Below are 24,346 nucleotides of genomic sequence, written 5' to 3'. Positions count from 1 at the left end.
GCTGGGTTGGGGAGAGGACAGGGAGGTGTGGAGGTGTGGAGAGCTGGGGAGGGGCTGGGGCTGGGGAGAGGCACAACAACCCCAAGCAGCGCTACAGGCTGGGAGATGAGTGGTTGGAAAGCTGCCTGGCAGAGAAGAATCTGGGAGTATTGGTAGTCAGCTGAATATGAGCCAGCAGTGTGCTCAGGTGGCCAAGAAGGCCAACAGCATCCTGGCTTGTATCAGAAACAGTGTGGTCAGCAGGACTAGGGAAGTGATTGTCCCCCTGTACTTGGCTCTAGTGAGACCACACCTCGAGTACTGTGTTCAGTTTTGGGCCCCTCGCTGCAAGAAGGACATTGAAGTGCTCGAGCGAGTCCAGAGAAGGGAAACAAAGCTGTTGAGGGGTCTGGAGAACAAGTCTTACGAGAGCAGCTGAGGGAGTTGGGATTGTTCAGTCTAGAGAAGAGGAGGCTCAAGGGCGACCTTGTCACACTCTACAGATATCTTAAAGGAGGCTGTAGCGAGGTGGGGGTTGGTCTGTTCTCCCATGTGCCTGGTGACAGGATGAGGGGGAATGGGCAAAAGCTGTGCCAGGGGAGGTTTAGGTTGGATGTTAGGAAGAACTGCTTTACTGAAAGGGTTGTTAGGCATTGGAATGGGCTGCCCAGGGAAGTGGTTGACTCACCATCCCTGGAGGTCTTTAAAACATGTTCAGATATAGAGCTTAGAGATATGGTTTAGTGGAGGACTTGTCAGTGTTAGGTCATAGGTTGGACTAGGTGATCTTGGAGGTCTCTTCCAACCTAGATGATTCTGTGATCATTAATCAGTGTAACTGGTGAGGTCTGCTTCCCCCTTCTCTACCTCCCTGACAACCCCCCAATCCCCACCACCCCACACCCCGTCGTCTTAACAGAAAAACAGGAGAAAGATGAGGAGAATCCATGACTGTATGAGCCTGCAGGCCAACAATTGGTAATGCAGTTGGTGTAGACAGAAGGATTTCAGTTGTTGTGAAATCTTTCTTCCCCCTGGATAACAAGTGCCTGGAAGAGATGGGATGCACCTGCCTGGCAATTTGTGGGGGTCCTCTCTAACAGCACAGGAAAAGATGATTCTCATAACGAACTCTTTCTTTGAACTAGGAGAAAAGATAACACTGGAAGTAGGTGTCTCTCCGTAGCTGACAAAAGGACAATCAGTGATTGCTTCAGTCTGTTTCAAAGTCCATTCCCCTGGAGGCCCAGGGACTTGTCAAGAGCTCCCTGTGCTGCTGAGCTGGGCAGAGCTCCTGGGCCCAAGGGGAGCTCCTGGCAAGCGGGCAGCACTGCAGAGAGACAGCTCTGCCCACAAGCAGCTCCTCTGCACAGCGCAGCAGGGCTGGGGGCACTGCCTGCAGGGGACAAGGGCGGCTGAGGGAAGGGAGGGAGATGTTAAAGGCAGTGTGGAGGGGGGATGCTGAGAGCTCAGTGTTGGAGAAATCTTCCCAGCCCTGAACAGGGTAAGTGTCTGGCTGCAGGGCAGCGCAGCTGTTGTTCCTGTTGCCATATTCGGATTTGCAGGCAAATCCCACAGCCTCTGGGATCTTTCAGGAGGACTCTGCTTTCTCTACTGTAGAGAAATGAAAACCTCCAGAGCAGGGATTACCTGCTAAAGCTGTCAGAGGGACAGGACATGAGGGTTCCTTCTCACAGGGCTGGCCGCAGGCTGTGCAGCCAGGGTGCAGGCAGGGGTGCCAAGGGCTGTGGTGCAGAGCAGGGTCCCTGCTGTGACCCAGGGGCTGTGTGCCGGGGCAGGGCCTCTGCCGCCTGCCAGGCTCAGCACTCAGCCTGCCCAGGGAGCTGCCCAGGTCACTGTGGGGAGAAGCTGTGGTGGAAGGATCCTCCGCATCAGGGCAGGGCAGGGCAGGGTCCTGCTGGTGCCCAGAGGCTGCTGCCTGGTGTAGGCAGCTCACAGCTCCACAGCACCCACAAGATAAGTCTGGGTGTGATTCTTGACAGAGAAGGCCAACTCTTGCATTACCTGCAGGGAAGGCACCATCTGGGGTCTCTGCTTTTGCTTTCCTGCCCTGAATAGCAGTCAGGGGAATGCTAATGGAGTTGTCAGGTTGTGTCAGTCACTGAGGCTGTTAGACCATTACACTCAAAGGCTCTTTACTCTACGCTGTTTAGCCTGCATACAACACCAACACCACCTTCATTTTTTCCTGAAGGTTTGTTGGATGTCCTGCTCAGCACCCAAAATAGGCAGATGCCTCTGGCCAGTGGGCACCTGAGATCTATCCCCAGTGGTATTTAGCAGCTGGTCTAGGGCAGTACTGATTCTGGATGAGCCCAGAGAAGATCTCTCTGGTTCCTATGTACCCTTAGGAAGTAAAACGGGAAACTCGAGACAAAAGAACATCTTCCTCAAAGGGAAGTAGGAGTCTGTCTTGCTGAGGAGGTTTCGATAAAACAGAATACATATTGGTTTAGCTCAGAGATGTCTCTCTAACTTTTCCCTGTCTTTCCCACCATGGACAGCCAACCATGCCCTGAGGCAGCAAATGTCCAACAGCACCTTCCCCAATGAGTTCCTCCTCCTGCCATTCGCAGACACACGCAAGCTGCAGCTCCTGCACTTTGGGCTCTTCCTGGGCATCTACCTGGCTGCCCTCCTGGGCAACGGCCTCATCCTCACAGCCGTAGCCTGCGACCACCGCCTCCACACCCCCATGTACTTCTTCCTCCTCAACCTCGCCCTCCTCGACCTGGGCTCCATCTCAACCATTGTCCCCAAAGCCATGACCAATTCCCTCTGGGACACCAGGACCATCTCCTATGCAGGTTGCACTACCCAGGTCTTCTTCTTTGTTATGTTTGTAGCAGCAGAGTTTTATATTCTCACCGTCATGGCTTATGACCGCTATGTTGCCATCTGCAAACCCCTGCACTACGGGACAATAATGGACAGCAGAACTTGTGTCAACGTGGCAGCAGCTTCCTGGGTCAGTACTTTTCTCTATGCTGTGCTGCACACTGCCAATACCTTTTCCCTCCCTCTCTGCCAAGGCAATGCCCTGGACCAGTTCTTCTGTGAAATTCCCCAGATCCTCAAGCTCTCCTGCTCAGATGCCTACCTCAGAGAAGCTGGGCTTCTTGTGGTTAGTGCTGTTTTAGCATCTGGCTGTTTTGTTTTCCTTGTGGTGTCCTACGTGCAGATCTTCAGGTCCGTGCTGAGGATCCCCTCACAGCGTGGACGGCACAAAGCCTTTTCCACATGCCTCCCTCACCTGGCCGTGGTCTCGCTGTTCATCATCACTGACATATTTGCCTACCTGAAGCCTCCCTCCATGCCCTCCTCATCCCTGAATATTTTGTTGGCAGTTCTGTACTCGGTGGTACCTCCATCAGTGAACCCCCTCATCTACAGCATGAGGAACCAGGAGCTCAAGGATGCAGTGTGGAAATTGATGACTGGATGATTTTCAGAACAAATAAATTGCGTATTATCTTCTGCATATTAATCTTAATGTAACTCATTATAAGTCCAGATTTTGTTTTTATTTTATTTTATTTTATTTTATTTTATTTTATTTTATTTTATTTTATTTTATTTTATTTTATTTTATTTTATTTTTGGGGTGTGTGTGTATTTCTTCTTTATTTTCTTCCAGTAGTGTTTTCTCCAAAGTATGTTTTTTCTTCATCCCCTTCTATTTAAAAGTTTTTCTGTTTTGTTTGACTCAGAAGCTTGGTGCAAATGAAGAAGCAGGCTCTCTTTGTATTTAAATATAAGAAAGATGCCTGCAGTGACTTGCTTGCCTGAGATCCTTCCTCAGAGACCTGTGGTAGAGCTGCAGGGGCTCTTGGCTGTATACAGAGGCGGAGGGAAAAAGAATCCTGGCACAGCAGCAATGCCAGGGAGCCCCAGAGATTGGTCTTTCCCGAGCTGCTCTCCGTTTCACTTCTCATGTTCTCCTTCAGAGTCCTTGTGTTGCTGTGAGGACTGATTGCTCTTGTCGCTTGCTCACCGTGCTGCTGTGTGGCAGTCCTGTGTCCACAGGCAGGGACAGGCCAGGGGCACTTCTCTAACACAGCTGGCTCCACACCAGCATCTCCAGCATAAAAGGGGATGTGCTGAGGGCAGTTCCTGAAGGCTCAGCTCTTCTCCCAGAGCTGGTCTCATGGATATTTCAAATGGATGGACTCAAAGGAGGCTCCTTGCTTTGCTTGTTTCTCTGTGGGCTCATGGGGATGAGATTAGAGTCCCAGGATCAGGATTTAGTCAGGGAGGGTTGATTCTGGAATTGCCTGCTGCTGCCCTGCACCCATGGATATCGTGACTTCACCAGCCTGTGTCCACAGCATGCAACTGGGCTGATGGCAGGCGGGCTTCTTTCTGGAAGGAAGCAGGAGCTGTCAGGAGAGGCCAGGGGATTGGCAGGGACAGTGTGTGTCAGAGAGTCAGCAGGGCATGGAGCCCACCCACAGTGCACGAGCATGTCCAAGGTGGAGCAACCCAGAGATAAAGTACTAAATCTGGCTGGGAACAGGCAAAGGAGAGCTCTACAACTCCAAGGAAAGCACAAGGCATCGGGAAAGCAGTCTTCTGAAGTAGTTATTACACCTCTGATGAAATTTCATAAACTGTCTCGAGTGAATCAGCCCAAAACATCTCCTGACATTGGAAATAAGTTTGACTCAGTGAGCCTTGTGTGTCCCTTCCACAAGGAGCAGGTGCAGAGGTGAGGTAATTTGCAGATGGCAGCAGCAGAGACACTGCCACTGACCTCCACTCCTTCACTTCTCCATTTGCTGCTTTGGGGCCATCCCAGCCTGGGCTGGTCTGCTGGGCTGGGCTGGGTTGGGGAGAGGACAGGGAGGTGTGGAGAGCTGGGGAGGGGCTGGGCTGGGCCGGCCTCCTGGGAGAGGCCGGGGGGAACCACAGAGCAGTCTGGGCTGGGCTCTTGTTCACTGGATATGGATATGACCAATGTTAGTCATCATGACTTTCACAGCAACTCCTTCTCTGAAGAGTTCTCAACATTCTCCTAAAATATGTATTCGGTTCTTAATTCACTTTTCCACACAGCAGTGGGCATTTCCTTCAGGATGCCCTGGAGTTGCTAAAGGCTGCATGGGGAAATGTGAGTCAGGACGTGTGGGAGACCTTCTGAAGCATGAGCTGGTTGGCAGGCAGAGTACCTGAGGGATTGTGCAGGGCATTCCCTGCACCCGGTGCTCCTGGGGGGGCTGGGAAGAGGCCTCCTGAGCACAACAGCTCCTTGTAGCCCTGTGGATGCTGGCTGTGAGGTCACTTCTGTCCCAGCATCTCGCTGGCCAACAGCAGGGAGGCAGAGCCTCTGAGGTCATAAAGGCCATCAGAAAGCTGCCCCCAACAGGGTGACACATTAGTTGAGGCCAGGGGAAAGCTGGGTGAATAACAGTGAGAGATTTGGGACAGAGAAGAGGGGCTTTGCTAAGAGAAAGAAAAGCTTACGTGGAGGTGAGAGAGGTTCAGGTAAGGCTGCTGCTTCTGCAACACTCACTGGGAAAATCTTCATGTTATGTCCTGCTAATATTTCTAACCAATAACCTTAAAACATACAGCTACTCCTAATACTATCCGTCACCCTGGAAGGAATCCATTGCTCTAGTCCCCATCCTCAAATCCTACCTTGAAGTCAAACCCCAGCCATGTTACCTGTAACTGTTAGTCTTAACTCTCACTAATCCCTAGCCTTTAATCACTAGCATTAGGTTGCCAGCCTTAACACTAGCCCTCACCCAGTAAAACACCATAAAAAACAAATAAACAAACAAAAACTCTAACCAAAAGTCTAGCCCTTACACTAAACACTGACTGGCCACCCAAAGCAGAACACGAAAGCCTCCCTCTACGACTCTGTCTGATCTGTAAACATGGAATGCAAAAAGAACTCCTAATCCTCAAATCCCTCATTCCTGCACTCTTATCACAAAACTGAAGTGGCTTGACCCCATGAGGCTGAGAAGGGCTTGAGAGGTCCTGCGGCAGTCACTTGGTCTTGGAGGAGGCAGGTGAGGTGACATGGATCTGGTCAGGTCACAGGACTCAAGGAGGTGATGGGTGGGAATGCTTTGCTGAGGTCAGCTGTGCCTCAGGATCTCAGGAGGCAGCAGGAGGCCCATGGCTCTACAGGTGGGTGTCAGGGCACTTCTGCCTGAGGGCCTGATAGGCCCCCTTCAGGCACATGGCTGGTGTATGCGTGTGTCATTTTAGTAGTGCAGAAGGAACTGATAACGCTCTGACATGAAGATGGCATGATTATTTATTTTGAGGTCATTTCTGCTCTACTACCAAATAGAGGTTGCAGAACGCGCTCTCCTGCCCATCAGAGAAGCTGAAAGGCCATCAGGAGATGCATGGCCTTGTAGGATGAAAACAATTAAAAAAAAAAAAAAAACAACAACCTGCTTTTATCTGGTGGGTGTTGGGCGTCAAGGAGGCTGCCCGGTAGGTACGTTCCTATAAGGTGTTGATTGTGCATAAGAAACTGTGAATCCAGTAGGAAAGATATGGTTTTGGTGGGGACTGTGAGGTAACTTCTGCCTCTGGAGCTGATAGGCCAGCAGCAGGAGCATGGCTGGGCAAGGCACTGGGAGGTCCCATCTTTCGGAAGTAGCTGCCAGGTCATCCTGGCTGGCAGATGGGCTTTTAGGCTCACATCTCCCAGCATCTCTCACAGGCCAGCAGAAGGCACCTGGCTGGCATGGTGCTTGTGTGATGCCTTCTGCCCAAGTACCTGAACGGCCCACGCAGTAGCAGCCTTGGCTGTGGGTTGTCAAGTGTCTTGTGCCTGAGTACATGACTGGGGAGCAGCAGGCATGTGGCTTAGTTGTGTCTTTCTGAAGAGCTGAAAGGCCAGCAGGAAGGACACATGGCTTGGAAGATCATGGTGAAGTTCTTTCTGTCTAGTCAGATGACAGGAAACAAGAAGGATGATTTAGCATGCTTCTGTGAAGGATAGTTTGAAAGATGATGGAGCTTTTCTTGTTAGTTGGAAACAGCATGTGAGAGAAACACTAGGGAGGTAGAGATATCAATGAAGCTATGGAAATGCCAAGCTTAGAGCAAGGTAGGAAAGCAAGATGGATGTTTGCAGCCTGCAGGGAAACAGGGACAGGTGTGGGACATCATAGGACAGCCAGCGGTGGAGATGGACAAGGGCACTGGCAAGGAGAGAGTTAGCCAAGAAAACAAAGGTCTTGTCCCTTTGGCTACGGCAGCTCTCTGCCACCAAGGCCGGTGAGGAGACATTGTACTGTAACAAGACAGTACAACTGGGTCCTCATCTCCTCTTTGCACCTCGTGACGGAGGCCAGATATCAAACCATTGTCTTTCACTTGTCACTGCATACCCCACATCCCACTGCCTGCGGAAGAGCCCAGAGCCCCATATGAGGACAGGAGCTCTCTGCCCAGGCCTGGCAGCAGGACTTCACCTTTCTGCTATATGAAAAAAACACAAGATTTTCTTAGCCTCAGAACCACCTGCACAGGGCCTTGGCCTACCTGTAATCATGGCCTCCAATTACTTGCCCTAAAGAGTTCATGGAGCTTTGTCAGTAATACCCTCAGTGGGACCAATCAGTGCTTTGAAGAACTTTGGACTTTGGCTTCTGACTTGGGTTTTCTGAGAGATTTCATCAGTCTGCTCTCAGGAGCTGAAGGTGATAAAATTGTCACCAACTACACCTTGGGGCTTATTAAGACACAGAAAGCCCTAAGAGTCTCTCAAGGAGGTCTGGACAGGTAGAAGTTTGACGCTGTACAGACAACCTTGCTCCTCACTTCCCAACCTCACACCATTTCTCTCATTGATCCCCTAGGACTTGCATCATTTCTCCTGACACCAGACTTTTCCAAACTTGTCCTGTCACTCTGGGCCATGATTAAAAAAATAATAATAATAAATAAATAAATACAAACCCTGTCATTCTCATAAGCTGCCTTGAAACACTGAAAGGAATCAATAAGTCTGTCTGAAGCCTTCTCTTCTCCAGGTTGAACAACTGCATCACTCACAGCCTTTTTTTGTAGGAGAGCTATTTCTTCCCTCTGATCATTGCCCTCCACTGTAGCCACTCTAAAAGGTCTATGTCTTTCTTGCACGGGGGGCCCCAGAACAGGATGCAGCAAGGCAGGTGGGGTCTCACAAGAGCAGAGTTGAGGGGGGATCACCTGCCTCGACCTGCTGTTCCCTCTTCTTTTCATGCAGCCCATGATATGTTTGGTTTTCTGGGCTTCAAGCGCACCCTGCCAGCTCACGTCCAAGTGTTCAAACACCAATACACCCATGTACTTCTCAGCACGGCTGTTCTCAATCCATTCATCCCCCAAACCATAATGATAGTTTTTATTTCCCTGACCCAGGTGCAGCACCTTGCACTTCTCCTTGTTGAACTTCAGGAGGTTGACACAGGCCCACCTCTCCAATCTTTCCAGGTTCTTCTGAATGACATCCCCTCCCACTGGCATACCAACTGCACCACTCAGCTTGGTGTCATCAGCAAGCTAGCTTAGGGCGTACTTACACTTACTCTCCACTTTGTTAATGAAGATATTAATGTATAGGTCTCAACACAGACACTCCTTACTGATTTCTACTTGGACCATAAGCTGTTGACTGCAACTTGTTGGATGTTTCTATCTTTTGTCCAAATAACAGTAAATCCTTCAAAACCACGTTCCTCAGGGAAGTGGTAGGAATGTTGCAGGAAACCACGTCAAAGGCTTTACAGAAGTCCAGGTAGATGACATTAGTAGCTCTTCCCTTGTGTGATGAGGAATATCAAAGAACAGAACATGACAAATGAAATCCTTTATGTGTATAAAAACAACAAGAAGAACAAAAATTATAGCTATAAAAGTTTATTAAAAAGTTTGTAGTTATATATATATTGCATGCTATCATGTCAAGGCCTCTAAAGAATATATATAACAAATTTCTCTATATTTCTAGTATATTGAAGAGTATCATATACCCTTGGTGTAACATATCAAACAACATTCTCACATTGAAGGAATAAATTGGCACCATGAATGAGTACCTTAATCAAAGCAATTAAGTGAAATAAAATCTCCAGGGGTGATTAAATAAAGCTTTTAATCCTTTTTGTACCCCAGGTTTCTGAGGCTTCCTTACAAAGATTCTGGTTTGCTCAGTGCCAGCTGCCTACATCCTTCCTCAACACAGGAGAAGAGAATTGAAACACAGGGCTGCTTTAGTTCACCAGGGATCACAATTATAGGACTGTCTGCATCCCAAATTCCAGCAAACACAACCTATGCAGATCTTCGCTGCATGAAATCTTTGACTGATGGGGATACTTCTCTGAAGGTTTCTGGAGAGTCAAATTTTTCTGAAGGCACTAGCTCATCAGCTGATATTTTCTCCAGATGAGACAGCCTTGTGGGAGGCAAGAAGAGGAAAGGAACTTCTGTCCATCCTCACTCACCATGGACATGGCCCAGATGCAACATTGTAGTGGGTTTACTTGGCAAGGTTTTGGTAGCCGGGGGCCATAGGGGTGGCTTCTGTGAGAAGGATCTAGAAGCTGCCCCATGTTAGGTAAGGGCCCCACTGCTGACCAGAGCTGAGCCAATAACTGATGTTGTTTTGCGCCTCTGTGAGAGCATATTTAAGACAGCGAAAAAAAAAATGCTATGCCACGCAGCAGCTGGGAGAGTGAGAGGAGTGAGGAACAGCCTTGCAGTCGCCAAGGTCAGTGAAGAAGGAGGGGGAGAGGTGCTCCAGGCGCCGGAGCAGAAGTCCCCTGTGGCCTGTGGTGAGGACCATGGTGAAGCAGGCTGTCCCCCTGCAGTCCATGGACTACCACGGTGGAGCAGGGTTCCACCCTGCAGCCCGTGGAGGAGACCACGGTGGAGCAGGTGGACCTGCACTGAAGGAGGCTGCGGCCTGTGGAAAACCCCCACCAGAGCAGATTCCGGGCCGGACCTGCTGCCCGTGGAGAGGAGCCCACGCAGGAGCAGGTGACCTGGCAGGAGCTGCTGACCGTGGGGGATCCAGGTTGGAGCAATTTGCTCCTGAGTGATGGACCCCGTAGTACGGACTCATACCTGGAGCAGTTCTTGAAGAGCTGCTGCCTGTGGGAAGCCCACGCCGGATCAGTTCAGCAAGGACTGCATCCCGTGGAAGGGACCCCACAGCACAGGGGACGAGAGTGACCGAGAAGGAGCAGCGGAGAAGAAGCGCTATAGACTGACCATAACCCCCATTCCCCCGTTCCCCTTCGCTGCTCGGGGGGAGGAGGTGGAAGAAGGTGGATGGGGGGGAAGATGCTTTTGGTTTCTTTCCTTTGTTTCTCACTTCTCTAGCTTGTTAGTAATAGGCAATAAATCTTACTATCTCCCTATGCTGAGTCTGTTTTGCCCGTCACAATAATTACTGCGTGATCTCCCTGTCCTTATCTCAACCCTTGAGCCCTTTTCATCGTATTTGCTCCCCATTCCTCTTTGAGGAGGGGGAGTGAGTGAGCGGTTGTGGTGGAGCTCGGCCGCTCACCCGAGTAAAACCACCACAAACGTGTACAATCAAGTTGCCAAAGTACTGAGCTGATGCAGCCCACTGTACAGGGGGGTCCTTGGCAAAACAATGATGTGGGAAGGGTGAACTCCGGCTGGAGGAGAAGTATGATGTGGATGACAGTCTGTGAATAAAAATGGATGGGTTAACCTGGATATTGGTTTCTGGGGCTATTTCCGATACTTCTGGGTATCTGAAACCTCTGCATGGATCAGAAGAGCATGGCATAGTCCTTCAAGGTGACTGTCCTCCATTGGCAGTGGCTACAGGAGGTAGAAAAGACATGAACTGGGACAGCTGCTATGCACTGCCTTGCAGGGTAAAGACAAAAGAGTGCTCCTCTTCCTTGAACATCACCACCGGGATGAGGAGTCCATGTATCAGGCTTGGACATAGACCCCTTGCACCTATGTTTCAGTGTGAGGCTCCTAAGGTAGACCGGGATGCATATCTCTTGTCCTCAGCAGCACAAGCACAAACAGCTGTGTCCACTGGGTTGCCCTCTTCTGCATTTCCAGCTAGGGCAGAGGCAGAAGAAATGCTTCTCCTGCAGTGGAAGTCCAACATGCGGGAGGAGTCATGGACACTTGCTGCCCTTGGCTACCAGAAGAGGCCCCTGTGCACCTTCCATGCTGGAAAGAGGAATCGTGTCTGGAAGGACATGCGGATTTCTCTGCTCCCCTCAGCCTCCAACAAGACAGGCCCCACTGTCTCAAATGAGCTGAAGCTTTCTACATCCCAGCTCCAGCTGTGCTCCTCTGGCTGCATCTCAAGATTTTACCCAGTATACTTGGTCTGGCTGGACCCGGCTCATTTGGAGTTCATTTGGATAGATTTCATTTACTCTGAAGTACCCAGTGCTATGCTGGACCTCATTCTCAGCAGCAATGAGAAGCTGGTGGGGAATGTGAAGCTGAAGGGCAGCCTTGGCTGCAGTGACCATGAACTGGTGGAGTCCAGCATCTCTCAGGCAGGTCAGAGGGCACAGAATAAGCTCCCAACCCTGGACAGATTATGGCCTCTTCATTGATCTGTTTTGTGGAGTATCATGGGACAAAGCCCTGGAGAGAAAAGGGGTCCGGGAATGCTGGCTATTCTTCAAGGATCACCTTCTCCAAGCTCAGGAGTGATGCATCCCAGCAAAGAGGAAGTCAGGCAAAAATGACAGGTGATCTGCATGGATGATCAAGGAGAAGCTGGCCAAACTCAAACACAAAAAAGAAGGTGTAGTGGGTTTACATGGCAAGGTTGGTTTTTTTTTAGTGGGGGGCTTCAGGAGGGGCTTCTGTGAGGAGAAGCCAGAAGCTGTCCCACGTTAGATAAGGGGCTTGCCACTGTCCAGAGCCAAGACAATAAGTGATGTTGTTTGCTCCTTTCTGAGGTCATACTTAAGAAAGGGAAAAACAAACAAACAAACAAACAAAAACAAAACAAACAAACAAACAAACAAAAAACCTGCTGCTCAACAGCAGCTGGGAGAGAGAGGAGTGAGAAAGAGCCTTGCAGAGGCCAAGGTCAGCAAAGAAGGAGGGGGAGGATGTTCTCCCCCTTCTGCAGAAGTTCTCTTGCAGCCTGTCTCGAGGACCGTGGTGGAGCAGGTTGTCCCCCTGGGGCTCCATATGTACCATGATGGAGCAGATCTCCATGCTGCAGCCTATGGAGGAGACCACGGTCGAGCAGATGGACCTGCACTGAAGGAGGCTGCGGCCTGTGGAAGACTTCCACTGGAGCAGATTCCAGGCCAGAGCTGTAGCCTGTGGAGAGGAGCCCATGCAGGAGCAGGTGACCTGGCAGGAGCTGCTGCCCACGGGGGACCCAGGTTGGGGCAATTTGCTCCTGATGACTGGACCCTGTGGTACGGACCCATATCTGGAGCAGTTCTTGAAGAGCTGCTTCCTGTGGGAAGCCCACTCAGGATCAGTTCAACAAGGACAGCATCCCATGGGAGGGACCCAACTTTAGAGCACGGGCAGAGAGTGACTGAGAAGGAGCGGTGGAGACGAAGTGCTATAGACTGACCATAGGCCCCATTCCCCCATTCCTCTGCGCCGCTTAAGCAGAGGAGATAAAAGAGGGTGGATGGGGGGAAGATGTTTTGTGTTTCTTTCCTTTGTTTCTCATTTTTCTAGCTTGTTAGTAATAGACAGTAAATTTTAATATCTTCCTACTCTGAGTCTGTTTTGCCCATGATGATAATTATTGAGCGATCTCCCTGTCCTTATCACAACCTTTGAGCCGGTTTCATCATATTTTCTCCCCCTTTGCCTTTGAGGAGGGGGAGTGATAGAGCAGCTGTGCTGGAGCTCAGATGCCTACCTGAGTAAAACCACCACAGAAGGCTGCAGAAAATGGAAGCAAGGACAGGTAAACTGAGAGGAATACAGGGACATTGCCTGAGCTGCCAGGGATCAAATCAGGAAAGCTAAGGCCCTGGTAGAATTGAATCTAGACAGGAAGTTCAAGGGCAACAAGAAGGGTTTCTATAAGTATGTCAGTAATGAAAGGAAGACTAGGGAAAACATGGACCCTCTCCAGAAGGAAACAGGAGACCTGGTTACCCAGGGTATGGAGAAGACTGAGGTACGCAATGACTTCTTTGCCTCAGTCTTCACTGGAAGAGCTCTAGCCACACCATCCAAATCCCAGAAAGCAAAGGCAGGGACTGGGAGAGAGAAGAACCACTTATTGCAGAAGATCAGGTTCGGGAGTATCTAAGGAATCTGAAGGTGCACAAGTCCATGGGACCAGGTGAGATGAATCCCAGAGTCTTGAGGGAACTGGCAGATGAAGTTGCAAAGACACTACTCATAATATTTGAAAAGTGGTGGCTGTCTGGTGAAGTTCCTACTGACTGTAAAACAGAGAACATAACCCCCACTTTTTAAAAGGAAATAAAAGTAGGCCCAGGGAACTCTAGCCCAGTCAAACCCACCTCTGAGCCCATCAAGATCATGGAACAGATCCTTCTGGAAACTCTGCTAAGGCACATGACAAAGAGGTGATTGGTGACAGCCAACATGTCTTCACTAAGGGCAGATCGTGCCTGACAAATCTGTTGGCCTACTGCAATAAGGTTACATTGTTTGTGGGTAAGAGAAGAGTAACTGATGCCATCTACCTGAGTTGTGCAAAGTATTTGACACATCCTATGTGGCATTCCTGTCTCTAAACTGGAGAGACATGGATCTGACAGTTGTCCACTCAGTGGATATAAGGAATTGTCTGGATGGTCACACTCAAAGGGTTGTGGTCAACAGACCAATGTCCAAATGGAGATCAGTTACAAAAGGTGTTCTTCAGGGGTTGGTACTGGGACCGGCACTATTTCACATTTTTGTTGGTGACATGGGCAGTGGGATCAAGTGCACCCTCAGCAAATTTGCTGATGACAGCAAGCAGTGTGGTGAGGTTGACATGCTGGAGGGAAGGGGTGTCATCTAGAGGGGCCATGACAGGCCTGTGTGAAACCCATGAACTTCAACAAGGCTGAGTGTAAAGTCCCACACATGGGTTGAAGAAGTCCTGTGCATAAATGCAAGCTGGGTGGAGAAGGGAGTGAGAGCAGCCTCGTGGAGAGGATCCTGGGGGTGTTGGTGCTTGAAAAACTCAACACGAACAGGCAATATGCACTTGTAGCCCTGAAAGCAAAATCCTGGACTGCATCAGAATAAGCATAGCCAGCAGGTCAGGGGAGGTGATTCTCACTCTCTCTTCTGCACTTGTGAGACCCCACTTAAAATACTGTGTTCAACTCTGGGGCCCCCAACATTAGAAAGACATGAACATGTTGGAGAAAGTCCGGAGGATGGCCACAAAAACGGTAAGAGGGCTGGAGCATCTCTCCTATGAAGAGGGAGAAGTGGGGAATTAAGAACAGAAGGCCCTGGGAAGAACTTAGAGTAACCTTCCAGTAGCTACAGGGGGCCTAAAGGAAAGCTGGAGAGGCAATTTATTAGAAGATGTAGTAATAGGACAAGGGGTAATGGCTTTAAACTCAAAGAAGGTAGATTGAAATTAGATATTCAGAAGAAATCATTTACTCTGAGGGTGGTGCGGCACTGGAGCAGGTTGCCCAGAAAGGTTGTCGGATGGTGCCCCATCCCTGGAAGCCTTCAAGGCCAGGCTGGATGGGGCTTTGAGCAACCTGATTTTGAGGAAGGTGTCCCTGACACAGCCAGGACAGCTGACCCAAAGGGATTAAACAGATGTTCCAGACCATCCAGCAGCCCCTGCAGCCCACCACCCCACTACCAAAAGCATCTCTCAGGCTGCAGCAGAGGAGTCTGCTGGGGAAGAGCTGGGGAGGACCTACCAGCAGGATCAGGGAGGGCAGTTTGGGTGCCAGTTCCTGCCAGGGGTCCAACCCTTCTCTCCACTTAGATCCTGCAGGAGAGGTTACTCTGTCTGTGGGTGCTGGGCAGGCATCCTTGGGCTCCTTGGGGGCCCAAGGCTGTAGAAGATGGGTGCTACCAGCGAGTACATCATGAGGCATCACACAGAGCCACTTTTGCTGGAAACTGCCTGTGGCTGGCGGGATGGAAATGTCTCCGTCAGCAGGAATATTGTCCAGGGACTGGGGGTTCTGGCATCCCCCCAGCCAGACCCCTATCCCGCTGGTCCCAAGACATGCCCGTTCCCCACGATTACAGCTTTGAGCTCTACTCCAATTGGTTAACCTCAGAGAGACACCCCGACACCTGGGCAAGGAAGCACTGGATCTGGGGCAAAGCCCCCAGAGGGTTTTAATATTAACATTTGCCAACACACAGCATAAAAACAGAGGAATACCAAGAGGGGAAATACCCATGTGTGTCTGCTACCTGCTGGAAAAGGGAGACCGTTCCCTGGTGCTCACAGCTCTCCCAGTGGCACTGAGCTCTCCTCCCTCCCGGCTGCACCCAGATGCTCAGCAGGGCTGGGCTCTGCTGGCCTGGGGCTCTGGGACCCTTGTGCATGGGGCTCCAGTGACACATCCTGGGTGTCCTCGTGGGGACATGCCAGAGACACCTCTTCAGCATCGTCATAGCCCATGCTTCCCGGGAAGGGGGACGAGGTGTCTCCCTCAGCTCCAGGGTCCCCAGTACTTCTCTGGGAGTGCAGGCTTCCCCCTGTAAGCATCAAGGCAGGCTGCTGTGGTTGGGTCTGTAGGGTGCCCCTCGGGGCTGTACATCACCTTCCTCCTCCTCGCCAGCTCTGAGACATTCAGCCCATTCTCCAGGCCCCCGGAAATATCCCAGGGCAGGTTCTCCATGTCGGGTGATCAGGCTCTCGATACAGCATGGACCTGTCTGGCCCTGGGGTTGTCACCTAGGAAGCGGCAGCGCTGCATTGCCCTCTCACCTGTGGCTGCATCCCTGGGCCCATCTCCTTCCTCTGGTATCCTGGGCACTTCCCAGTCCCCCTGCCCAGGGACAGGATCCTCCCCAGGGTCAGACACCTCCCCAGCATCATCGTAGCCATCTGCTGGGTCACCTCCGGGCAGGACAGGGACATCTGAAACGAGAGTAGGTGGTGGCAGTGAGAAGGGATGTCGTGCAGAGCAGAGGATGGGAGGGTGTGCGGGGTCACAGGGCTGACATGCTGCTGGTGTCAGGGCCAAAGCAGAGCCCTCGTCCTTCCAGCTCTGATGATGGCACTCAGTGGCACCGCTGTCTGTCGGTCTGCAGGCAGGAGAGATGGAGCTCTTTCTCCCCCCACCCCAGCTCTGATCCCTGGGGTGGCTCCAGACCATCCTCCTCCTCACTGTGCCTGGGGTAGGGCTGCAGCCAGGTCAGGGACGCCTCTGAAGAGGAGCCTGCAGAGAGCTGCAGCGGTGCTCTGGGATGAGCCCTGCTGCCCTGACTTGTGGTCAGCACTGCTGTGGATGGGCACCGTGGGGAGGAGACCAGTTCCCTTGGCACGAGGCATTTTTCAGAGAGGCTCCCAGACCTGCCCTAAGACAGCCCCTTCACTCAGCCCTTGGATGTCCCCAGGGTGCAGGGCCAGGCAGAGAGGGGCTGTCCCCTCTGGGATGGGCAGAGCTGGTGGGGAGGAAGCTCCTCTGTGGGGACCAGCACCTGGATGCTCTCCCACAGACCTCACGGCCCAACCATTTCAGGAACCATGAGCAGGAGCTTCAGGGGACAACCCTGGTCTGGGGCAGGGAGAAAGGGCCCTGCAGATGTGCCCCCACAGGGACATGCACCCACCTGAGAGACTGAACCTTGGCTGCTTCTCCCATGTCAGGCTGTAAGCGATCTCCTCATACACGGCCTCAGGGAAGGGCTCCCCAGTTCTCCCAGAGCCTGGGGACAGAGGCAGGGCTGGTCTGGGGATGGGCAGAGAGGGATGGGACCCCACTGGGCTCCCCCAGCCCCATTCCCTGGGCCAGCACAGGGTTGTCCCCACAGCACAGCCCCACTGTGTTGTGTTGGCACTGCAGCCACAACCCCGGGGATGGCAGCATCCCCATGGAGATGGTCTGGGGCAGCGTCAGCCTCGCACCATCCTTCTGGAGACAGCCCTTGTGCCGCTTTGTTCCTGGGGTCACGTCCCAGTGCAGACCCTGCACCAGCTCCCGCATTTCCCCTCCCCATGGAGCTGCTCCATCTCTGCCCCACGCGTCAATAGCACAGCCCGTGCCCTGATGGGGGGTTGCTGGAACCACATTGATGGACCCCGCTGCCCCACGCTCCTCCTGCCAGTGCTGCCCAGAGCACTGCCAGCAGTGCATCCTCCCTGTCTCCCCCAGCCCAGCTCTCACATTTCTCTTCTCACCCCAGGACTGATGCCCCAGGGTCTGGGCTCTCTCCACCCCTTGCTGCTAGTGCCCCATGGTCTGTCAGTCAGTGGGGCAGCACATGGGGCAGGAGGCAGCACATAGCTCTGTTTCTGTGCCCCAGGACACCAACACCCCCAGCACACCCAGCCCTGCCAGGAGGTATCTCCCCCCCAGGACCACTGGGGAAGGACCCACCTCTGCGCCGAGCCCTGGCACTTCGCACCTGCCCAGCCAGGAGGGCCAGGAGCAGGCAGAGGAGGGCCCCCAGGATGATGCAGATGATGACAGGCACCGAGAGTCTCTCACTGGTGGTGGTCAGAGGGCCCCGGGGGGGATCTGCATGGGCAGGAACATGGCAGGGGCAGCATCAGGCAAGGGAGAGGTTGGGGGCAGGACATGCCACTCCTGACCACACAAGGCAGCAGGGGCTGGGGGGACAGGGCTGGGTGATGGGGCAGCTCCCACCCTGCTGGGTACATCACAGACTTCCCCCAGATCCCTCGATTTCCTGGGAGTCTCAGAGCCCAGCAGGGAGCCCCTTCCCCTGGCTGTGGGTCACAGCCTGGCCATGGGCAGACCCAGCCCCAGGGGAAGAAAAACTTACCTGCTCGTGGGGGGGGTGTTGCTGTCCTGGGTGCAGCTGCAGGGGAGGAGAAGGAGAGCCAGGCTGAGAGGCTGGGGCTGCGGTACCAGGCAGCCTCCCTGGCAGACGGCCCCAACATGTGCCACCTGAATTGTCCCTCCTGCGGGGCTGGGCAGGGTGGCAGGGAAAGGGCACAGCACCACTGCTCTCGGCTGCTCACAGGAATGTGCAGGCAGCCCAGGGGATGTGCGGGGACATCCAGCCCCACAGAGGCTGCTCCCCACCCACCACCAGCCTCCCACTCTGCAGGGACACCCTTGCTCGGGCCCGCACTGGGGACATGGATGTCCCCAGGGTGCAGGGCCAGGCAGAGAGGGGCTGTCCCCTCTGGGATGGGCAGAGCTGGTGGGGAGGAAGCTCCAGCATTGGAGACGCCCAAGCCAGCTCTTTGCCAAGCCCCCAGCGATGTCTCCCAGCCCCACTGCTCACCTGAGCAATGCACAGCCGCATCTGCCTTATGCTGGCAGGCACCGCTGTCCCCTGGCTGGGCCCAGCAGTCCTGCAGAGACAGCTCTGTCCCACTGCACTCCATCAGCCAGATGGGGCCCGTCCCCTCTCCAAAGGCAGCCTGGCCCAGGGCGTAGACCGCGGGGCCACAGCCCAGCTGCCTGCATGCCACCTGGGCATCCCGCATGTCCCAGGCATTGTCACACAGCGTCCCCCAGGCGCCGCGCTGCCAGACCTCCACTCTGCCCGAGCAGCCGTCTTTGCCTCCCACAGTGCGGATCTTCTCCCTGTCTGGGGAGGCAGTGACCTCCCATTGCACCGGGACAGCTGGGACAGCCCTGCCAGGTGAGGGGGGGACATGCAGGGGCAGCTCCCTACCTGTGCAGCTCGTGGAGTTGGGGCATGCAACCACCTGTGGCCTTTCTGTCCATGTCCCAAAGGAAAGAGAAGCTGGGCTGAAGGGACTGCTTTGGGGGTCGTGCAGAAGAGAGCTGGGCTGACCTCTGCTTGCACGTCCCCATGCTGCCTGGGTCAGGGCAGCAGCAGAACCCCGTTCATGCAGGGGACACAAACGTCACTGAAGGGGGACCTGAATGCGCATCCCCACAGGGTCCCTGCTTCACAGAGCAGCAGGAGGCTGTCCGTGGATGGAGGACTCCTGCAAGCCCTGCATGGTCTCCTCTGAGACCTTGCCTGGAGATGCCTCTGTATCCCCCAGGGGCTGCTGGCAACCCGGCTGTTAACTGCTGCTGGTGCACGCGGGTGGCTCTGAGACCTGAAGTCACCTTTGTGCCACCAGCAGCAACAGCATCTAATGCAGGAAGTCAAAGCCCCTCTGGGTTCCTTCTCTGCATTTGACCATACCCAGTGGGGAGCAGGACCTGGTGCCCTGATGGCTCAGATTTACCATTGCAGGTGATGTGGGCCTCTTCTCGGAGGTCATCACACGACTGCGGATGCCAGGGAGCAGAGGGACACTGCCAGAAGGAGCTGTTGCTCTTCCCACACTCCACATAATCCAGCCACGCGGTGCCAGACAGCTTGGCATAGTTTGAGGTTGTTTCCTGGTTCCCTTCATTCCCACAGCCCAGCTCCTTGCACACCAGCGACACTGTCTCGGTAGTCATCGAGTTGGAGCAAACGCTGCCCCACGTCCCGTTGTAGAAAACCTGCAGGCGCCCGGAGCAGCCGTCGCTGTTTCCCAGCCTCAGGGCCATGAACTCTGGAAGGAGGAAAGGTCGCAAGGATGGTCTTGGACATTAGCCACTGACAGCCTTGGCTCTAACTGGCTCTAACCTTACTCCAGTCTCATTGTCCCCAGCTCCCAGCCCCACTCCCAGCACAGACCTGAGCAGATGACTCCCACGTCCTCCTTGTGCCCGCAGTCGTGCTGCCCCCAGGCCTCGGCAGGGCAGTCCCAGAGAGCAGCTTCGGCCCCGGAGCAGTTGACGCCATCCAGCCAGATCTGCCCGGAGCCCTCCCCGAACCGAGCGGAGCCAGCTGCCTCCAGGGCCCCTCCGCAGCCCAGCTGGCGGCAAACGACGGTGGCATCGGCCAGGTCCCAGGCGTCGTCGCATACGGTGCCCCAGCGCCCCTGGTAGTAGATCTCCACTCTCCCGGCACAGCACCCGGCCCCGTCCGCCAGCCGGACCCGCCGGCTCCCTGCAGCGGGGAGAAGCCCCGGCCGTCAGGGGCTGGCTGCCTGCCCAGCCCCACACCTGGGGGACATGAAGCACCACTCACCCCGGCACACGGCCCCCACGTCTTCTGCGATCCCTGCTGCCATTGCGCTCTCAGGCAGGGAGGTGTTTCAGAGGCTCAGGTCAGCCTCATGCCCTGTGCACCGCACCCCGTGCAGCCCCACGGGGCCCAGCCCTCGCTCGGCCCTCACAGGGGTGTAGGCTGCCTCTGCCTCTCCGCACTGCAGCTGCCGGCACACCACGCTGGCCTCCTGCATGTCCCACTGCTCATCCAGGACTCTGCCCCACGTCCCGTGCTGGAAGACCTCCACGCGCCCGTCGCACCGGCTCCCTCCGCCCACCAGCCGCAGGGACATGGGGCGAGCCGGGCCTGGTGAGAGCAGAAATTCAGCCAGGCGCTGCCTTGGGGTCCCCAGCTTTGGGTGGCCGTGTCACACACCAGGGGCAAATGGACTTTGCAGCACTGCCCACACTCACCTGAGCAAATGACAGCAGCAGCATTCTCGTGGGAGCACGGCGAGGCCCCCAGGGCAGTCACCGGGCACTGCCCCAGGTGGGCTTCAGTCCCGTCACAGTGGAACGAGTCTCTCCAGACGGGGCCGCTTCCTCTCCCAAAATGCCCTCCTCCAGGAATGGACTCAGCAAAGCCACAGCCGAGGTGCCGACAGAGAACGTGGGCGTCCGAGAGGTCCCAGCGGGAGGCACAGAGGGTCCCCCACGTCCCCAGCACCTCGACCTCCACCCTGCCCGCACACGCTGTGCTGCCGTTCACCAGCCTGAACCCTGTGTACTCAAGGACAAAGGAGGGTGAGGGAGGTTGCATTTGTGCTCCTAATCCCACAGGAGCTGCAGGAGAGGCCAATGGGACAACGTGCCTTTCTCCTCCTGCAGCACTCTTTTAGGGCTGCAGATCTCCCCCTCACCCCACCTGTCCCCCACCCAGCACAGCCCAGTGCCCACCCTGCTCTCCTGCCCCCACCACAGACCCCGTGGGCACCATCCCACACCGAGTCCTTACGTGTGCAGGTGACATGGGTGCTATTGCCATGGGTGCAGGGCTGGTCCCTGGGGGCCCCCCAGGGGCAGAAGAGGATGGTGGATTCATTCCCCACACACTGCAGCTCTCTGGCCCAGACAGGACCGGCCCCTTCTCCCAGGTGAGCTGCCCCATGCACTGACAGGGCTGTGCCACACTGCAGCTCCCTGCAGACCACCTCGGCAGCTTTGGCACCAAAGTGGGAGTCACAGACAGCTTTCCACTGGTCCCTGTCATAGACCTCCACACTTCCTGAGCAGGGGCTGTCCCCTCCGACCAGCCGGACAAATCCTGGAGCAACCAAGGAGACCTGTGAGTTCCCAGAGCCCTCTGGCACTTTCTTGCCCACCTCCCACCTCATCCCTAAGGCAGCCACATGCAGAGCCCCACGGCCATCCAAGCAGCTCTCAGTGGGTGCTGATGGCACAAACAGCTCAGGGTCCCCCTGCTGCTCCTCAGAAACCAGCCCAGCACCCATGGGCTGCCCTCTCTCCCAAGCCCCCAGTCGCAGGCATCACTCAGGGAAACTGCTGCTGCCTGGAGCCCCTGGGCTGCCCGGCCCCAGACCCAGCACTGCAGCACCCGCAGCACGTGGGCCCAGGGAAATGGGCCCAGGCACTGGGGGCTGCTGCAGCCTGCTCTGCCCCACCGGGCTCAGCCAGGCTGAGGAACCCCTTGGAGCTGCCAGAAAAGCCCCCTGTTCCCAGGGGCTGCTGGGGCTCTTGGGGAGCTGCTGTTAGATGGGGCACATCTGGGGAGCAGGTAAAGGGGGTTTCCTCAGGCAGGGATGGAGTGTGGTATCAGGTATGCACGTCCCCAGCCACCGGTCGGGCAGAGGGCAGGAGAGCAGGCAGAGAGCAGCCCTGGGCTGACATGAGCTCCCGGTGCAAAGGCAGGCACCGAGGAGAGCCAGGAGGTGCTGGCACAGCCCCTGGGGCACAGGGCAGGCAGGAGACGCTGGGCAGTAGACCAGTACTGTCTGGGGGGGTCTCTGTCCCTTGGAGCTGCGTCTCATGGTGTGACCCTGGGACAGGAACAAGGTGCCACTTGCCAGCCTGCCCCTCTGCCTAAGCCCAGTGCTCCTGCCCTCTGAACAGCCCCTCTGCTTTGGCCGAGCTTCTCTTGTCTGCTGGGGGTACAACCCAAAGGTCCTGGGCCATGGCACGCCCTTCCCTGAGGCTGCTGGTGGCTGGGGGAGTTGCTCTAGATTCCCCTGGCATAGGGACCAGCCTGCCAGACAGGGCCTGGTCGAATGGGAGGAGAAAGATGGGAACCAGCCAGCACAATGGGGAAGGGTGGGGGCTTTCCTCTCCCAGCCCCGGGCACCTCCCCAGGTTGGTTGCTCCAGCTTCAGGGCCAGGTTGGGTGCGCTCCCACTGGGCTTTCCCCAGGGACAAGGGACACCAGCAGTGACAGACCCAGCTCAGAGTGCAACTTGACACCCTGAGGCATGTTCTGGTGTCCACTTGTTGCTTCCTGACCTCACAGCCAGGTCCTTTACAACTGTCCTCATCCCAGAGGTAGGGAACAAGTTCAGTCCTTACCTGAACATGTCACTCCAGCATCCCAGCTGTGATTGCAGTCTGTTTGACCCCATCCGTTGTGTGTGCAGTCAGACAGCACAGACTCAGTGCCATTGCAGTGAACATCATCCATCCAAATGGAACCAGATCCTGGCCCAAAGTGTGCATCCCGTGGAGCTTCAAGAGGAACCCCACAGCCCCGCTGCCTACAAACCACTGCAGCATCGTCCTTGTCCCAGGAGTCACTGCACACGGTCCCCCACTGGCCCTGGTGTTTCACCTCCACTCTCCCAGCACAGCGCCTGCTGCCATCCGCCAGCCTCACCTCCGCAGCCCCTTCAAACACCAACACAGGAAGGGTCAGGAGAGCTGCAAGCCCCACACTGCAGGTCTCTGAGTGCCCCTTAACCAGGCAGATTCACAGTTCCTAGAGTGGGAGCCCTTTCCCCACGGACTGTCACTGGGGTGTTGGGGGGGGGGGTCCTTCCTCTGCCCATGGGCTGCACTGGTCTGAGGGAGCACAGCTCTATCCCTCCTGGGCCAATTGCTGCCCCACAGCCCTCAAAACACTCTCTTTCCCTCCCAGTGGCCCCTTGCCCCTGCCCATGCCCACCTACACACCACCCCCAGCCCTGCACAGGCCTACCACTCCTCCCCTGACCAGCACCCCCTGAAAAGCTCCACGAAACTAGGCCCCTACTTCCTCCTGTCCATCACCTGCCCCAGGCACCTCTCAATTAAACCAAAACCCCAGACGTTACTGGCAGCCCGCCCATTGACTGCTGCTGGTGGACATGGATGGCTCTGAGACCTGAAGTCACCTTTGTGCCACCAGCAGCAACAGGGTCTAATGCAGGAAGTCAAAGTCCCTCTGGGTTCCTTCTCTGCATTTGACCATACCCAGTGGGGAGCAGGACCTGGTGCCCTGATGGCTCAGATTTACCATTGCAGGTGATGTGGGCCTCTTCTCGGAGGTCATAACACGACTGCAGATGCCAGGGAGCAGAGGGACACTGCCAGAAGGAGCTGTTGCTCTTCCCACACTCCACATGATCCAGCCACGCAGTGCCAGAAAGCTTGGCATAGTTTGAGGTGATTTCCTGGTACCCTTCATTCCCACAGCCCAGCTCCTTGCATACCAGCGACACCGTCTCGGTAGTCATCGAGTTGGAGCAAACGCTGCCCCACGTCCCGTTGTAGAAAACCTGCAGGCGCCCGGAGCAGCTGTCGCTGTTCTCCAGCCTCAGGGCCATGAACTCTGGAAGGAGGAAAGGTCGCAAGGATGGTCTTGGACATTAGCCACTGACAGCCTTGGCTCTAACTGGCTCTACCCTCACCCCAGTCTCACTGTCCACTGCTCCCAGCCCCGCCCACAGCACAGACCTGAGCAGACAACTCCCACGTCCTCCTTGTGCCCGCAGTCGTGCTGCCCCCATGCCTCAGCAGGGCAGTCCCAGAGAGCAGCTTCGGCCCCGGAGCAGTTGACGCCATCCAGCCAGATCTGCCCGGAGCCCTCCCCGAACCGAGCGGAGCCGGCTGCCTCCAGGGCCCCTCCGCAGCCCAGCTGGCGGCAAACGACGGCGGCGTCAGCCAGGTCCCAGGCGTCGTCACAGACGGTGCCCCAGCGCCCCTGGTAGTAGATCTCCACTCTCCCGGCACAGCGCCCGGCCCCGTCTGCCAGCCGG

General features: G+C 55.1%; 3 protein-coding genes across 3 annotated transcripts; 1 reads left to right on the top strand and 2 right to left on the bottom strand.

The window, feature by feature from the left end:
- Positions 1 to 1,402: 1,402 nt before the first annotated feature.
- On the top strand, positions 1,403 to 3,788 carry LOC310887880 (olfactory receptor 14C36-like). Its single transcript, XM_083814056.1, has one exon. The coding sequence runs from the start codon at positions 2,528 to 2,530 to the stop codon at positions 3,443 to 3,445; it is 918 nt and encodes a 305-aa protein (XP_083670182.1). The 5' UTR covers positions 1,403 to 2,527; the 3' UTR covers positions 3,446 to 3,788.
- Positions 3,789 to 14,898: 11,110 nt separating this feature from the next.
- On the bottom strand, positions 14,899 to 18,589 carry LOC310887759 (antigen WC1.1-like; the record flags this gene model as incomplete). Its single annotated transcript, XM_083813929.1, has 5 exons — positions 14,899 to 15,660; positions 15,893 to 16,045; positions 16,741 to 16,836; positions 17,508 to 17,666; positions 18,385 to 18,589. 5 exons carry the CDS (start codon positions 18,587 to 18,589, stop codon positions 15,404 to 15,406), a joined length of 870 nt encoding a protein of 289 aa, XP_083670055.1. The 3' UTR covers positions 14,899 to 15,403.
- A 399-nt stretch (positions 18,590 to 18,988) lies between these two features.
- On the bottom strand, positions 18,989 to 20,458 carry LOC310887758 (scavenger receptor cysteine-rich type 1 protein M130-like; the record flags this gene model as incomplete). Its single annotated transcript, XM_083813928.1, has 3 exons — positions 18,989 to 19,624; positions 19,750 to 20,068; positions 20,294 to 20,458. 3 exons carry the CDS (start codon positions 20,456 to 20,458, stop codon positions 19,227 to 19,229), a joined length of 882 nt encoding a protein of 293 aa, XP_083670054.1. The 3' UTR covers positions 18,989 to 19,226.
- Between the last annotated feature and the right edge of the window lie 3,888 nt (positions 20,459 to 24,346).

This window comes from Anser anser, assembly GCF_964211835.1.
Source record: "Anser anser genome assembly, chromosome: 29".
NCBI lineage: Eukaryota > Metazoa > Chordata > Aves > Anseriformes > Anatidae > Anser > Anser anser.
Note: the sequence above shows the minus strand (reverse complement) of the source record. Positions and strands in the feature narration are given on the sequence as shown.